Source organism: Achroia grisella, unplaced genomic scaffold (genome assembly GCF_030625045.1).
Source record: "Achroia grisella isolate CSIRO2021 unplaced genomic scaffold, CSIRO_AGI_Agris_v1 utg474, whole genome shotgun sequence".
Classification (NCBI taxonomy): domain Eukaryota; kingdom Metazoa; phylum Arthropoda; class Insecta; order Lepidoptera; family Pyralidae; genus Achroia; species Achroia grisella.
In genome coordinates, this window is record NW_026712878.1 from 911,156 (window position 1) to 930,161 (window position 19,006).

General features: G+C 29.7%; 1 protein-coding gene across 1 annotated transcript in view; it reads left to right on the forward strand.

Moving 5' to 3' along the window:
- LOC131845518 (T-cell leukemia homeobox protein 2) overlaps nucleotides 1-14,656 on the forward strand; it is a 30,355-nt gene extending 15,699 nt beyond the window's left edge. The window contains exon 3 of the mRNA XM_059194589.1: nucleotides 14,090-14,656. Coding sequence (XP_059050572.1) covers nucleotides 14,090-14,390 — 301 coding nt within the window. The 3' untranslated portion in view covers nucleotides 14,391-14,656. The remainder of the gene's footprint in view (nucleotides 1-14,089) is intronic.
- The last annotated feature ends 4,350 nt before the right edge of the window (nucleotides 14,657-19,006 follow it).

Genomic DNA, 19,006 nt, shown 5'->3' on the forward strand with positions numbered 1-19,006 from the left:
TTTACATTTGTAGGAAAAGAGGAAAGTATACAACTTTTGTATCGATATCGACGTTTCACGCGTCTATTTGGACAATCGATACATCAATTTAATTAACCTGTTTAAAAATGAGCCGATAAAATTTAACAGAATCACTGGCGAGCTGTCTGCTTACAATAAATTATTGGAAATGGCAATTAACATGGAAATTAATTAATACAATTCAATCAATAAACATACACGTGTTCCGTAAAAGCTTTCAACTAGCACATTAATTTTGGACCTGTATCTATTAATATTATTATATGTATAATAAGAGACAGAGAGAGACAGCTAGCTTTTTGTTTGCACATGTAGTTTCATTTTATAAACCATTGTATTGGTTTTAATATTTGAAGTGGACTTTATTTCCGATTTACACATCTGTACCTACTTAATTCTGTCTTTTTTTACATGTTGATAATAAAATTCAAACTGATATATTTCTGTACATAGAAGATATATAAAAGTAACTATTATTCAGTGACTTTGTCAATGTATTTATATGTGTGTTTGTGCACGCTAATCTCAGAAAAGACGTGATTTTCACTAATGTGCAAAGATTAACTTGTTTATTTTATTACACTCGATTTATAAGTTATAAACTAATGTTATTGCGAATACCGCGGGTAAGATTTCTATTAGGTTGAAAAATCAAACTAAACATATTTTTTTATTATAATTAACTTATACATACATATATCCGCCATGTAGATACGGTTATCAGTTACTATATGCACATAGCAATTAACACTATATATCTACGTTTTATTAGAGTTGTCACCGACCTTATGAAAATTTAACTAAAGTTAAATGTTAACAAACAGAACTGATCCGAAATTGAAGTGGGCTTGAAGAAGAAAACAAAGCTTTCAACATTAATTTATGCTAACAATAACTTGCAAATAAAGGCTTGAAACTTATTTTTGAGGCTGTTGATTAAATATAAATAAAAATGACATTCAATGTTTGTAAAAAAATACCCTTAAGGGGGTAAAATAAAATAGGGGATGCAAGTTTTTATGTAAACACGTCATTTTTGAAGTTAGAAGCTTGAAACTTATTGTTGAGACTGTTGATTAAATATAAATAAAAATGACATTCAATGTTTGTAAAAAATTACCCTTAAGGGGGTAAAGTAAAATAGGGGATGCAAGTTTTAATAAAGATCTTATAAACAAATTAACAATAAAAAAACATAGTTCTTTATCAAAGAGTAAAATTAAATTCCATATTTGAAAACCCATGTATTTTAAAACTTAAATTACAAATATTCCACGCGCCATTTGCACAGTTCCATTTTTAAATCTATCGGATAAATGTTGCAATTCGAATATGGAATTTCACTTAAACACAAAGGTAAACAAATATCGAATTAAACTATAAGCTGAAGGCGGTTGGTGGCATCACAACCGATTACGTTCTAATGGACAAGTGGTGTTTGTGTTGGGCAAAGATAACGCGTGCTCGATACGGCGGCGGCGCCATGCCACCGCTCGCGTTACAATAAAAAGTAGTATGCAGCCTCTCGAGATGCTCGTGATCTACTGTCTGATAGTGTTACGATATATTGTATTCGGTTTCGCTGTAGTTCTCGATAGGCTTTGTTGGATAATGTATTGTTTATAGGTACTACACGCAACTTTGCTTGACTTTTATTAAAATGAATACTATTCTGCAAGTAATAATACGTTGTATCATTCGGTATATACTTGTATTACATAATGACGTGCAATATTTATTCATAATAATAAAAATTGCTAGTAGCTACTAATTCTTCAGAATGGCTAGACCTATATGGCAATTTTTTTATTCTGAAATTTATGCATTAAAAATTCCATCCAGTATAATCTACAAATTGAATTTTTTTTACATATAAACTTCGATTAAGGAATTGTCTTATTTCTATTTCTATATCAACAAAATTAAGAGCAGTTGTATATATATATGTATATCTATATAAATCGAAATTTACAATAGGTATTTTATACATACATTTTAAGAATCACCAGCCTAACGCATGTATTCTATATTTAAATTAATTCTTTAGATTAATCAATATTAAAATGCTTGTGGTGAATTTAACGAAATGAAAGAAAGAAAACCGCTTCATTTCTAACTTTTAAATTAATCATAAATATTCGTCTTTAATAATTACAATTGAATTAGAAAGAAAATTTGAGTTTTTCAATTTTTTTTAATATATTTCATTAACCAAGAAAAAATACTACTCGGTCACTTTATCAGACGTCTCATTGTATTAACCAGCCGTGTTAATGGGTGGCTTATCACTACCAAGGGCTTCTTGTTTTTGTTTTGTTTATTATTAAAAGTTGCTTTATCGTCTAACGAGGGGCGACGTGGCTAGAACGCGTTGATAGGATTTGTAGGTGCATACTTGATTAATTTGCCGCGTAATTTCTCTGACTGGACAACGTTGTTATTAATTTATAACTACAGTTCATTCTTTATGATGTATAGTTCTATAGAATGTATTATTTAATGATTTTGACTAGTCTAGTTTTAAATCAACTTTAGATAGAAGGCGATTTTCAATGCGATTTTCTCACGAATTCTTTTAACAATCAATACGTTGTTTATAGCCGTTAATTCGTTAGTCTTACAAGAAAATATAATGTATTAGGTCGCAAACAATTTATTGCAATACATTTTAATAACATAATTTAGTTCTTAAATAGGTACCAACCTATGTACTTTACGAATCTAACTGCTAAGCGTTCTTTACTCTTTCAAATTAAAAGAAACCTGTTAAAATATAATCAAATGTCTAATTTATTTTGAGACAAATAAAACATTATTGTCATGTTTTATTAATACACATAATTATAAAGTCGGTGATATACTGAAGCCCGACTTAAAATCGTTTTAAAATACCAACAAGGCGAGACAATGTTAATCAGGTTTTGGAATTTGGGCTCCACAAGTCCAATACTGTAAGGATTTAAAATAAAATACTCATTTAGATTATGATAAAATGTTAAATTTATTGTTAGGCTTGAGATAAAATTTTTTTTGCTTAAGTTTTATTATAGTTTCTGTGAAATATAAAGTTTATAAAGTCGTATGAAGGTAAATTTACTTCAACTTTAGCTCACCTATTTCAGCTGTAAAGCAGCCTCTTTGTAAGCTTGACGAGTGAGATATGACAGTGAAATTACAAGGTACGAAGGCACTGGAATTTCAACTCGTGGACTACAGGTATCACATGATGACGTTGATGTTCAAGGCATATTGGTAAAGGTTATACAACACCCTTAGGTATCAGTTTGATGTCCATTAAGTTATATTAACAAAGATGTTAATTAAATATAATATATTTACATTAGCTGTGCCCGCGGTTTCAACCGCGTGAAATCTATAGCCTTTATTATTCTGATGTACCTATAAGCAATATTATTGTAAAGTTTCATTAAAATCCATTCAGTAGTTTTTGTGTGAAAGAGTAACAAACATCCATCGATCCACACTTACAAATTTTCGCGTTTAGAATATCCGTAAGATAAATACAATTTAATATGCAAGTTTTCTATTACTTACGACTTTATTAATTAGTAGTATTAACAATTAAAACGAATCCTCCTAATTTGGGCGCCATTTCTCCGACGGCCGTCGAAAAGTTCTCATCAAACCTTTTAACCACAAAAACCTCTGATTATTCTTATTGAGACGACAATTTGAGTCCGATATAGATTACAAGCCAGACTCACCTGACACACAAATTAAGTGGCATTTTATCTATGACAAATGGGTTATGGTTATCAATCCGGAATGACTCCAATAAAAATATTGGGCTTCTGTGAACAACCTCGTTATAATATCCGTCTAAGATGTTTTGTATTTTTAGTTACATGTGGGTACCTATCATTTTATTAATTAAATGCTGAAAAGTAATGTTAAATTGATGAAAGAGTTTCATTGTACTCAACATTTTAATGCGCAATAATTTGTAGGTTCTCTATTGTAATTTGTAGGTCTATTTAAACAATTGTTAACAATAATAATATTACTAGGCTAAAGAAATTACTATGAACAAACAGTACAGTAAATAATATAAATTAATTTCTTTCATCTATACATATAAATAAAATTGGAGTGTCTGTTTGTAATATTGAAATAACCGTTTTTTATTACATACATGCATATGAATATAAATACGGTACATACACCAAAATAACATTTTTTACAATTTTTGTCTGTCTGTCTGTTTTTTCCGGCTAATCTCTGAAATAGCTGGACCGATTTTGACAGGACTTTTTTTGGCAGGAAGCTGATGTAATAAGGAGTAACTTAGGCTACTTTTATTTTAGAAAAATACAGTTAAATTCCACGCGGACGGAAGTCGCGGGAACAGCTAGTGAAATATATAAAGAAGAAGAAGAAGTTTTAGTAGGTTTTGTTCCAAAGAATAGGTACATATTACGCGTGTAATACAAAGTAAGTACTATTAAACAATACTTCTTATCTTAATTTTTTTAATAGAACGGAAGCATATTTAGCTTATGATCAATCAAGATGCATCGAAAAATAAAATAGAATTGAAATCAAATTCGTTGCAGAACAATAGTATCATTGGTTTATTAAACGCACACCTATACTATAGTAAAAAATATATGACACTCTATTCAAACAGATAAAGATGTGACAATATAATAAATGAGTTATCGATAAATAATGTTCGTGCACTTGCGTAATTCGATTACACTCATTGAATGTGTGATTGTCTATACAAGTTGATAGTCATTCAATAGTTCCTATTTTTTTGCACTCACAGCTTCCTCATATATCGACGTTAATTTATTCGTAAAGATTTTTCTTCTTTATGTCTAAGTTGTCTAAACTTTGTTACAGGTCACAAATTAGGTACTTCTTCAGTAATAATTATTTCGTAATATATTTAAGTATAATTTAAATACCAATAAAAAATAAACTCAGTTTCTAAATGCTAAAGCAAAATGTTAGTGGATCTTCAGAAATTTTGCACCAATCAAACCTACTCGGATCAATTTGCTCCCCAAAAAGGCTAAATCGTTGTAACAAAGGACAGCAGCGGTTAAGTGGCTATACGGCTCATACATATATTGTACACAGCATCAAGCAGGCGGTAACATGGGGAAGCTAGGGAGATAAATATTGTATGAAGAACACAACTCGGCAGTTTGAGTCATCAATTATTTACTGCGGCGGAAAGACGTACACTCGACTTTTTACATGCATTGTTCCCGTTCGTTTGCTTTATTGCCTATTTTTGTGACTTTTACGTGCGTTCTTTAGTTTATTTTATGCGCTTTCTTGAGTTTACGTTACATATTCCTTCATATTATCACCGTGCCTTTTATCTAGAATGGAATCTCTAGTTAGCCGTTTGAATACAAAAGGGTTTGTTATAAAAATGATATTATTTTTTTTATTCTTTATTATATTCTTAGTTATTTTCTTCACTGAAATTATAACTTTGATTACTACGACTGTAGATTATTTACTATACTAGAGGTATTTTAAATAGAGTATTTAATTAAATTCATTGTCATTGTAAATTACGAAACAACGTCAAAACTGATAATACAAAAACATTATCAAGGAAGCTCCAATTGACTTTCATAACACTTTCCAAGTAATCATCTTTCAATTCATAGTAAGTAGAAACACTCGAAATTACTATTAAACGAGAAAGCCATTACGAAGTAATTTACTTGCTATTCACAGATTGTAAAGGTCGATAGCTATTTTGTTGGAATCACTCGATTCTGTATTCCGACAATCGACAAATCGAATTGGCGTGGCACGATCTAACACGTAATGTACCCACCAATAGCAACATGGCGGGCGTTTCGTTTATTTATTTACACACCCTGCTTCATTTTCTTTCTGTAATTCTTTTCCCTTGTATAAGTGAATATTAAAACTGGCCGAATTAGGGTCCTAAATATTTTCATCTCAAATAGAGCTCTTTGTTTTACCGCAAACGGTCTATTTTCGTTGAAGATATCTTCTTACGATTTAATTTCTGGATATGTATTGTTTGTGAGGGATAATCGATTGTATTCCTTTGCTTTTAAGGTAGACAATAGATTAAGAATGAGTCGTTTGATCTGTGACGCGTCGCATCAGATGTCTTTGGATAATTGTAGCTTGTAGGCTGTCTTCTCGGGAATTAGGAAACAAATCCGTTTGCTGATTGATACGGGGATCGTGGGGAATTTTCCTGCTGGAGAAGACGTGTTTCTCTTCGGTTTATTTTATTGTATCTTGTTTTCCTTCATTTAATCAAGCGAAACAGACGAAACTACAAATTATGTGAACACTTAGGTTAAAAATTACATTTATGATAAAATATGATACATTTAAAACGGTTACATTCTTGTTATATTCTTTTTCATCTTCATGACTGAGGAACTGTCAAAATGCGCTGGTGTTCAGGGCGCTTAATCTTACCCTAAAGAATCACTCCAGTTTCTGCTTCCTTTTATACTTTACGTGCAACTTAACTTGGCTGATTTTTTTTAAACAATGTGTATCATTATTTAATCACTTTTAATCATTGTAATCAGTCGACATATTTCAACAAGAAGAATAGAATCGGGAAGTAGTATATTTACAAAAAGCGTATTTTAATATTTAATATTCAATCTAGTATTTATATTTTAATTGCTATTATTATGGTTATATATAAAACTAAACAGAATACACTTAATTACTGTATTTATATCTATTCGTAGTGAATACTTGGCTATTTTAGTTACTCCAAGCTGATACCTCTGTATTTGATGCGGAACATTTCAAAATCATAATAAATTCATTTAAACATTTATTATGAATGAAGTTTTTACGAGTTCAACATTTTAAAGATTTAAAAGTTTTGTTGAAATTTATTTTACTGTCTTGATAACTGGCAACCGTAGTCATATGTAGATATACTTACATATTGTAAATAATCTTTTGCTTATAACAGTTATTTAGGATATTTCGTAAGTATATGTATTACTGTATGTATAGGCAATCTTATATATATTCTTAATAATTTCACAACTTGCTACGATTAGATATTTTTAATGAAATAGATATATTTACTCATACCTACTAACGTTTCAAACATTTCTGTATACAGTACGTCTTTATATTTGTTATTAAGATTAATGCAAGTAATACAGTAGATACCTACATGAGTGCAACAATATAATATAGAGAGATCGATTCAGGCTTTTGCTTGTAAAACCACAGATTATAGACAAGAGGGTGAGTGCCCCCCTAGACGGCGTTGACAATGTTTAGGTTGATTGTTAAAACATCACACCGTCGTCGTCGCAACACTTCGTTATATCGATATTCCGTTATATAATATTATTTTATCGATGCTCTTATAACTAATATTTTAAATAATTGAAGATTTTAATTTAACATGTATTAAGCGGTATTCGCACCTGCTTATATTGAGTCTCAAGTTGAGAGTATCGATAAATTAGATACGTAAATACAATTTATTATTAACCATCGATATTTTACAACTTATAATTAAGATTGAGGCCTGAAACGATAAACGTAAAAATTGTACAAACGAATCTAATTAACGCAGTCCCCCTAAACCACTAAAGTGATTTTCAAACGCAATTTGAATGAAAAAATAAATGCGATATGAAAAACAGTTGAGAAAGCCCAAAGTAATTAATAAAGCACATCTTAATTAGCCGGGATAAATTTGTTAGAATCAACCGCCGCGCACCATTCGCCGAAATGAAGCTACCGCCTTTATATAATCCCCCTAGAAAAGTCAAATGAGTGTACTTTAACAATTTATGCCCCGTTTCCGGTTTACAAATGACGGTTGTTATATTAATAGCGGTAATTATTAAGACTTTTCGTGTCATTTCATAAAATATATAACTACATATTTTTATACATTTAAATTATGTTTATTTAAAACTTACCTGGTACTTATATAATCTTGGAAATGAAGTGTTAATGTAATTATTTCTACATATACTTGATATTAAAACAACGGTAAGTGCGTTGCATATATCGTTCAATAACTTTACTATTGAGAGTATTAAATGTTGCGTTTCAAATAATTGATGTGGTTAATATAATAAAAAAATCAACACAAGAGTAAACTTTACCGATTTTAAAAGTAATCACCAATGTCAGAGTATATTTGCAAAATTTTCGAATTAAGTATTTTCCTGATCCGTTACAAACAGTTAGGTATATTTATAAAAATATTGATTATATTACTTAACATTAAAATAAGTAAATTTATGAATTTCATGAAAACCGATATACTGACCGTCAAATAGCATTACGTGCATAATGCGAACAACACTACAGACTGTACACATAATCTGTACATAATCTTTAAAGATTAGTTACAGACTACGCTACACATAGTCTCTACTCTGTAATGTCTTATTACTCTTTAAAACTAAAGTTATATACCGCTTGTGATAAATGTTAGATACAATAGAAGCGGCTCATTAATTTTGACAGTTCCAGTACTTAACCAAGCTCCCTGGATAGCCTTATAAAATAATCAGCTCGAAATTACTAATTGCCACCCCGCTACGTTTGGCTTATTTAAGGAAAGTTTAATTGTACCTCACTTTATCTAATTATAAAGACGCAGGCTTAACTCGAAACGCTATGAATTTTGCCAGTGATGAGCTTTTGTCGATTAATCGGTATCGATAATTATTTTTATCGTCAAAGAAGTCAAAGAAGGGGATTGTTATAAATATGTTTTAACGTTTTACAGATCTTTTTAATCTTAAATATTCGGTAAAAATATCAATAACCTATGCAAACAGATTTATTAATAATAATATAAACTAGATAATGCTTGTAAAGTCCAAACTAGGCGTGAATAAACTAACTTAATTGATTTCATATTTTTCAGCGTGCCTCATACGAGTATAAATAAAATTGGAGTGTCTGTTTGTAATATTGAAATAACTGTTTTTTACAACATGCATACGAATATAAATACGATACAAATACCAAAATAACATTTTTAACATTTTTTGTCTGTCTGTGTGTCTGTTTGTTCAGGCTAATCTCTGAAATGGCTGGACCGATTTTGACGGGACTTTTCCTGGCAGGTAGCTGATGTATATGACATGATATGATAAGGAGTAACTTAGACTACTTTTATTTTATAAAAAATAAGTTAAATTCCACGAGGATGAAGTGCCCGTGCAGCTAGTTGATAACATAATTAATTATTAAGTTATTTCCAATTTTATCCCGGTGTCAAATTCTCTTCTCCGATACATATTTGATATTTGCTTAGAATGTTGTAGCTCGGAAATCAGGCCATTGATGTGTTATGGGACACTTTTAAACTATTAGGTTACATATAATAATTTTAACCTTTTATGCTAATTTTTACAAGAATTCATCGACGGTATTTGTATGATGTGTACACCTCAGTCGCTTACATTAACCGTCCTAATAAAGTTCTTGCTACAATAATAGACTTAACGCTTTGTTCAATCATTCATTATGTCGGTATATTTCGTCCAACATAATTAGAACTCTACGAACTCGTTACAATTCTCTCTTTTGCCTGAATTCTCATTAAAACGAAGGTGAGGTGGGAGGTCTGTATAGAATAGACTTTTGAAACTTCGAGGTAGCCGTATATCAGTCGAAACTTTGAATTCAACGAATGAATTAACTTTATATTCATACCATTGTCTGTTTTAATAAACGTGAATTATGACGTTAAACTTTCTTCGCGTAGGCTTGTTTGAGAGATCATACATTCACACATCCCTAATTAATTACTTATCATATATATTAATTAATAAGACGCAAAATATACTTATCTAATAAGGCAGATAATTTCAAATAACTATGAATATTATTTCTTTTCCTATTAAATCACGATAACAGTACAGTTGAGAAAATTTTTAAACACTTTTTTTACTTCAATTATGTATGCAATAGAATTAATATTAAATAATTAGCAAACTTAACATTAAATATCTATTTATTTACGTAGTAATTATTTACGTATATATTACGTATATTTTTTTTATTTAGATTAAAATCCCCTCATAAGGATATTTTCCTTTTTTGTCCTCAAATATGTTTAAAATATTATATCATAATATATTGTCAGTTCGTTCAACTTTGAATAACATTAAACATGTTATATTATTGCCTATTAACACACAGTGCCCAATCTGTTATTTATTTAAGGCCCGTGTACCACGATAAAGAACATTAAAGTGAAATGTCGCGATTATTATCGGGTCCAACGCGGCACCGAAAATTTTCAATTACGATAAAAGCATTTTATATAATTGAGACTCTTTAACTTGCTCGACACCGCGAGATAATATCGTCTCAGACTTAAAAGCTTCATTCATCTATACAAACTTATAAGCGTACAATCAAACGATTTTGCACTTTATAACTTCATTGTGAATATACTACGGTCGATATTCGCTCGTTGCACATGCAAATTAATGCTAAACAGACCACTCAAGGGTTTGTTGGTATCTTAATTAGTGCAACATAAGGACCATGTACTTAGCTAACAGTATTTATCTTAATGTTGAGGAAGTTTTTGCATTAAGTAACGTTCAAGCTTAAATTAAAGCGATATAACACATTTTAGTGCAACGGAACTGGAAAGTGCGGTAATAAATATCAGAAATACATATTTGTTAACTAAGTATCATATAAAAATCACTAATTATATCCAGTGTCGCTGCATTAGGTTGTCAGATAGAGATTTTGCAGCCAACCTAATGCACTGAGAGTGGAGACATCTTGCTCATATTTTCTAATAACCTCTACCCATCTACACTTCTGTTAACTTACAAGTGCATGAAGACTATCCCAAAAATCGTATGTGGAAATTATTTATTTAAACTTTAGAGTCGGCAATGAACAAGTTAGAATTGTTGGTTTTGCTGAAATGTTCTGAAATTAAGTCCATTGATATACCGATTACATTATTATACAAACATTTTAAATTAAATGTTCATTATATTCTTTAAAATAAATATGTTCTCTGATTGTTAAATAAATTGCTAAAAATTAAGAATAATATTCATAAGTGTTTGTGATCATATTCTGTAATTACACTTTACGGTTAAGTTATGTTTAACATCAGGTAAAGTTCAAGAGACTTTTACTGTACTAAATTAAAATTTTAGGACTAAGAGACGCTTAAAGTAAAGTATGTTCACCCCTTTTAAGTAGAGGCCACTAAGAGTTAAGTTGTTGGAATATTATATACGTATCTAACTGAGAACTAAATATAAACTCCTAGATGCGACAATATCGTTTCATTGTTGAGCGTATTTGAAACAATAATCTATCCTTTATATAATACAACTGTACTGTAATACAATATATTGACAACTAAATAAATTGAATAAAGACTGAGAATTTAATAAAACATTATTATTATAGCTATTACAAAATAAATATTTGAATTATTGTATTCGTATGTACTTATTATGAAGTACTAGTATTTAACTAGAATAAACCTTACGATTAAACACGGTAACCATAAAAATTGTTCCACAATTAGCAAAGATTATATATAGATATATAGCTAGTGTATGTTTTTAAACTTATTAGATGCATAACCTTTCATAATTTCTAGAATTTCAATAGTTAGGTTTTAATATAGCTTCGTAGCATTTTCTTTGATTTTAGAAGAGCTATGTCTTTCTAGTGCCATTCTTTTTGCCATGGCTCATTATAAATCTTGTAATAAAAAGATTTAGTAAACTTATACAACGTTGAGAAATTTATAATTGTTTTTGGAATATCTATACGAAAATGTAGTATCTAGTATGTTTGTTAAATTAATAGTTTTTTTGTGATAATAATAATATTTAATATTATTCTGGCAATTTATCTAAATTATAGACAGTAGGGAAATAAGGGAAAAAATTTGAGTATCTAAATATACTCAAATGAGTATATTTAGATACTCGCCACTTCCAGGTACTTCCTATCATTAGCTGGGAAATGATTCAAAATTACGCGAGTGCACGACTTGTTGCTCAACTAGTCCAAGTTTGGGTTGTGGTTACAGCAGTATCTGATTATGCGGCTGGGTCAAAACGACTAATATTCAAATAATAGCATTGTCATGTTATTTATATCAACTTCAATCTACCTATAGCAAAGTAGATTTATGATTTAGTAGATATTCTTAAACGGATATTGCATAAAATTGATGAATAAATCAAAATTATTTATTCATACATTTCTACGGCTTCACAACGGCCTAAATAGAACTTAGATTCTAGAATAAACTATCTAAGCCGTAAGGTGATGGCGTCGGTGTAGCCACCAATGATGATAAGAAAAAGCAGCAAGAGAAATGAAATATAATATTCTTATGTTATTAATATTACTAAAAACGTGCAAGTACAGTTAGTAAAGTAAATGTAGGTTAACAAATACGAATACAAAAATTTTGTATTTTTGTGTTTCACTTAAAAATGTTCAAGTTCAAGGAATCTTGAACACAACCAATTTAATGATACCATCCATTTTAGAAGCACATTGTTACTAACTTATACATAAATGTACAAACAATGGCTTGTCACTTATATTTCGTAATATTCCAAATATTACATCGACGATTAAAAATCTGTCGACTGGTTGAGCAACTAATTTGGTGTTACAACATAAATAATGCAAACAGTAAAGACGCTACCTTAAGAGCGGTCGTGGCGGCTCAAGTTCTAAGTTTATGAAGGCAGACGTCGCGCTTGACTCCTGGGATCAACTGATGATATCCTTATATAAAACAAAAGAGGAATTTTCTTAAAAATTAATATAAACGTAATCTGTACCTTATCTTACTAATCATTCAAATATAAAGTTTGTTGGTAGATAGAGTAACAGTGAAAAATAGTGGTTCCAGAGGGAAAACATAGTCTCTATTAGGCGAGTGATGGTGTGTGCCTACACACTATTAATATACAAATATAATTAATAATTAATTACATTCTAATTGAACTTAACAGATGAAAAATATTCTTAGTCTATTAAATCTTCCATAAGAATATGGTATTATTTATCAGGTGACGTAGTGATAAACCTTCACAAAAACACAAACTCACAAAATTCACATTATCTCTCTTTATAATATGTCACATATTACAAATTCAATACTAAATTAATATATGACAAATTCACAATGAATTAGCTGGCCATCAATGGAAATAATCTAAGTATTACAAATTCCATTCAGTCAACTAATTCAGCTGTCGTCATTTGCCTCCAATTAGCCGATGACATAAATCAAATTAAGGCAAAACGGCACATTTCTAGCTCATGTAATATTTACCGACATTTCAGAAGGTCCCATTTAAGCGGCAGCTAACGATAATTGTTTTAATGTTATTCGATTCAGCCGCAGTGTTCATTATTTATGTGCCAACCCTTAGAATTATGTTAATGGAGACATAAAGCTAATGTGTACCTTAATCGTTTTGAATTAAGTTCGATCTTGTTTAGTTTAATCAAACTACTGGATTGATTGTTTATTCTATGAACAGGGTTTGGTCCATTTATTATTAATTGGATTTATAGCGATTATAATTTAATGTGTCGGTTATTGAGTGTTTATCAAACGGTCAATATCCAATTCGTGCTGTTTGATGTAAAATGTCGATTTTATATCGAGATTAAAATTATTCTCTTAACTAGACATGAATAATATATGCTATTTATATATCTAAAAGATATTATTCAGTTTAACGATTATTCAAAACTATATTTTCTATTCGAGATTTCATTTTTAATTCATTCATTCAACTGCGTAAAGACACATTTCATTATAAAAGTGTTTGTCTATTTATTCCATACTAGATATACAAATGCATAACACTTCACTAGAGAAAGTAAATTATTTAGTGTCATAATAAAGAAGAATTATCAAACCTTTTCATAGTTCAGATAAAAATATATTATGAATCGGGTAATGTCATGTCATGAAGTGAGTCATTATTATAATGGTTGAGAATATTCTCCATTCAAAACTATTTGGATAATGATAATAAATATTTAATTTTTGTTACAGACGGCAAACTGCAGAAGAGCGCGAGGCTGAGAGGCAAGCAGCGAATCGCTTGATGCTTTCCCTTCAAGCTGAAGCGTTAAGTAAAGGATACATGCCCGAACCTCCACCAGGAGCGGCCCCGCTGTCAGCGCTTCATTATCAACCGCCAAGTAATACTGCACCAGCGCCTCCCACTAATACAGCGTTAAGCGCTTTACAGAATTTACAACCTTGGGCTGGAAACCAGAACGGATTCCTGAATGCACAAGCGGCTTCAGCGCCACCACCCCATCCGCCTCCTGTCGCTTCACCTATATGTTGAAACCTAATCTAATTTTGTATTGGAACATTCACATAAAACTTTGAACAAATTCTGTTTAAAACATGTTTTGTATATCCTACATGAGACATGATATTTTGTTCTTGCTTGTAAATACATATTACACTATTACAAAGCATTATGCTCATTAAAAAAATGTAAATAGAATGCGATCTCAATACTCTATGTATCTCGGAAGCACAATATAATGTTCTAATTTTAAAAATCGATAATTGAAAGTATTATTATGATAAATTAAAACGATTTACCCCATGAAGTTACTTATCATGAAATAAATATAATTATTTTGTAGTACTTATTATTAAATATTTAAGTTAAAATAATTAAAAATATAATAAAATAAATTGTGTTATTAGAGCACTACAGTGTTGTACATTTTAAGCAATATTGTCTACGTTATATATATATTAAAAAAATACTACACAAATGTTCAAGTAAGTACTTAATTAAAGTTGTAATCATCTTGAAATTTCATAGATTTTTTATGTCTTCTATAACTAAGTTTACTTAATGTGTTTATTGAAATGAACAGTATTATATTAAACATTTACTGAGCTATCTCATATTTCGTAATTACTAATTTAACTGATTAAATGTATATATAGTAATGTTAATATAAGTGTATTTTTATTTTTTGTAAATATATTAAATATAAATATTATTTACGAACTTGGCTCTTAAAACTTTGCGCTCATTAGCTTTTTCTTGGATCTCGCTTTGTACTTATTAAGTACTAGAAGTAAGAATTAAATTTCAGTTATAAATCAAGTAAACGCTTATAACTGTTATTTTTAAAAACAGTTTTTTTTACATTTTTAATATACAGACAAATGTATTACGTCACTGCAGTACATGTCATAATATTGTTATAACTTTATGAAAATTGTTTATATTTTTTTTCTTCCAACGGCTACTATTCACAACCTTATTACCAGAAAGATAAAGATCAGTATTAAAAAATGTAGGCATTATATCATTTTCGATATTGTATGCGTGTGACTTCACATTGCGACGTGCTTACTGTTCGGTGACCAAATTGCTAGAGTCGTTTTTGTTAGTTTGGTCGCCGAAGTCAGCACTGGGTTTCAAGTTAAATCCGAATTCTATCTTCTGGCACACAATATCAGTTATGTTGTCTCATTATAAAAAACTTAATTTTGTTTCTATTATTATATTCAATCATTTTGTTATATTTAACTGAGAATACATTATTTATGACATTCCACGTACTTGTAAATATTAAGACTACTTAGGTATTGTATGTATTTAGCTCAATTATTCAGAATTATGTGCAAACGTAAGGGCCGTGCGTAGACCAGACAAAATTAAAAAAAAAACAATGACCATTCTACAGTGCGTATACCTAGTAAGGTAATTTTATTAAAAGTATATTTCTATTTTTTTGGGTACATTTTGTACCCATCATAATAGTATTGCACCCTACAACGCCCAAGAGTTTGCATTCTCTGCAAGTAAACACAAACAAAAATGAAGTCTGCGCAGGCCTTAAGAAATTAGTGTTCATACATACGGGAAAGGGGAATAATAACATATACACAAGATAAAATTATTTTAATTTAAGCATACCTAATTACAACGGTATAAAATATATTATAAAATCATTCTACGGACATTGAAATGCCACAACCCTATAAGCGGATTATGCATTCCATTTTCAAATATATAAACATTATATTTTTAGTCAGTATTATTTAGTCTCTAATATATATATATATATATATATATATATATATATATATATATATATATAAAATATTTAAAAAAAGAATGGCAAAAGGCCACGGAACTTCCTCCATGTGAGATTTTCCCAGTTTTTGGAACATTTATCATCTAACCCTGTTCCACTCCTAATGCTCGTAGCGAAATGTTATATATGAATATATATATTTTCTATAGCATTCCACAATAAATGGGCTATTCAACACTGAAAGGATTTTCTAAATAAGACCAGTGCTACCGATGAACTGAACTGAACTGAACTGAACATCAAAATTCACAGGCTTTACCCGTTTATTGTATTTGTATTATAAAATGTATTGTATGTTGTAAAAGTGCCAAAAGTATGTTTAGGTACTATAAATGCCTGGCTTCATCTACTTTCATTGGCAAACACAATAGAATTGTTTCCATGAAATGCCCAACTCTCGTATGTATTGTACACAAAACAAAGAAATTGTATAAATTATTGTTCGATTAAGGAGTTTTCAATAGACATCATCATCCAAGGGATGTTTTAATAAAATATGATAATATGAAGTGTGTTGTTTTATTATGATAAACTAGATATTCCCACAGAATCCTTTATTTCCCACTCGTTTCTATAGAGGATACTTTTCACAAAAAATATCAAACTTCATCTGAACTTAGTAGAATAGAGGTCCAAGATGGGAATAAAAGCTTTATATTTAAAAATCTGAATATAAAGAAACAAAATCGGTAAAACATTTTTATAATATTTCGTTAAAAAAAAATAAGGTGTAATTGAGAACCTCATCCCATGTGAAGTTTTTGTTTTATATACTACTAGCCGCAAACAACATTATTGTTTTTGTACATATATGCGACATATATGTACATGTATTATACATATCTATAAATCTTCTTTTTGAATTAATCAACCTATTTTTAAAAATAGCATTAAAATTCGTTGCGTATTTTAAAAGATCAAAGCGAACAGATAGCGGGAGCGTCTTCATATTATATGTAAAGATTACCTGTACAATTTCAGTTAAGTAACTTAATTGAAATGGCAAATAAGCTAACAATTTACCTATGAATCGGTAGCCACCGACACATATATACATGAACAGTACTTCGGACATCACGTTATTAAGGACAGAAGGACTAACATGTTATGTCTCTTATCCTGTAATTTCACTGTATTCTAACACCCTTTAACTGAAAAATAGCTTACATAAAAATTTTTGGCGGCAGAAATAGATGAGATAGAGTTACCCATACAGACGACTTTGTACAGTCTTCATCAGTAAAATAGAAGTTCAATGAAAATAGTGAATAGGTAAGTATAGTACAAGCTGTAAATAATATGAATAAATGATATATATATATATATATATAATATCACAATAATAACCAAGGAAGTAAAGCGGTGTGCTAAACCGCTAGACCACCGGGGCCGTCTATATATATACTAAATCTAAATCTATATATAAATACAGCCAATCATAATCATGAATACAAATGTTTGTATAGTGCAAGAATTGATCTACTAGGTGTAAGGCGGTGTGCTAACTCATCTAGAGCGACTTTTTTTTTTATGGATGATAATGGTATGGTGCAACCGCCTGCGCTAACGGTTTACGCTGGCGGGGCACCAGTGGAGGATGATAAGGTGAACATGAGGTCAGGTCAGTCAGCCCATCATGACAAATTCACCAGGAATTTATAGTATAGTACATTGTCTAGTAATGGGGTCATGAGTCCACATTACTAACAATCCCCTTTCCCCCCTCTAGAGCGACCTAAACAGTCTGAAATGAATCAGTCACTAAATATTACGAGAATACTTTGTAAAATGGAGAAAATATATTAATAATAGACTGACATATTAGGAACAGAAAGAATGAATTTAAGTATCAAAAAAAAAGAACGTAATATAAAAGAACTATAAATTTAAATACAAATTTAGAATATAAAATACATATCTGATTAGTCAGTTACAACACTCCCCCTTAATCAGAAATGGTCAAAAAGCTATAAAAAAGGAATTACAAAAATAAATATTTTGCCAACCCTATACCTACCATGCGTTTCTTAAAAACATCAGCAGGCAGCTTTTGAAAATATTCTAAAAATGAAATTTTATTATATATCTTTTTCTCTATAAATTAAAAGATATATTTCGTTCTATTATAATACAAGTCACATGACCAAAAATAAAGCCAAAAAATATCAAAGAAAAGATAATGAAAAATAACAATATAAGTATGAAAATATACATCACTGGAAACCGGTGTCAAATAGGTTAAGCCGTTGCTAAGATTAGAGCCTTCAGTTTGTATCAAATATTCAACTTAGTTGTAAACTAAATTGTAAGCCCCCTTGTAATCACGCGGTAAATTAAATCCAAATCATTCCTTGTGTCTTTGCATGAAATTTATATTTTTTTCCAAAGTTTCTCATCTATAAAAGTAGTAGGATATTTTAATTGATTGAATAATTCATTTACCTACTATTATTATCAGTGATAAAAATAAGTCACTAAGTTTATAATAAATACTAAGTTATAAATATAAATCACTAAGATTATAAGAATAATAGAATTATAGTTCTAAAAATTTCATTATTATTTCTGTAATTTATTCAGTACTTTACGTACTGAATAATACTCATTAACAAAAACAATAATGTTGTTTGCAAACTATAACTATGTTTTCTTTTATATTTGAATTTCGAATCAATCATCAACTAAAAATTTTCATTTTGCCACGCAATTAATATTATTCGTATAAAATCTTGACTAAATAGACTACATTTGTTTTTATGGATTTAAAATCAGTAGAAAATATGAGAAAATGAAATTATTTAAAAGTCATTATGTCCTGCAGTAGGTTAAT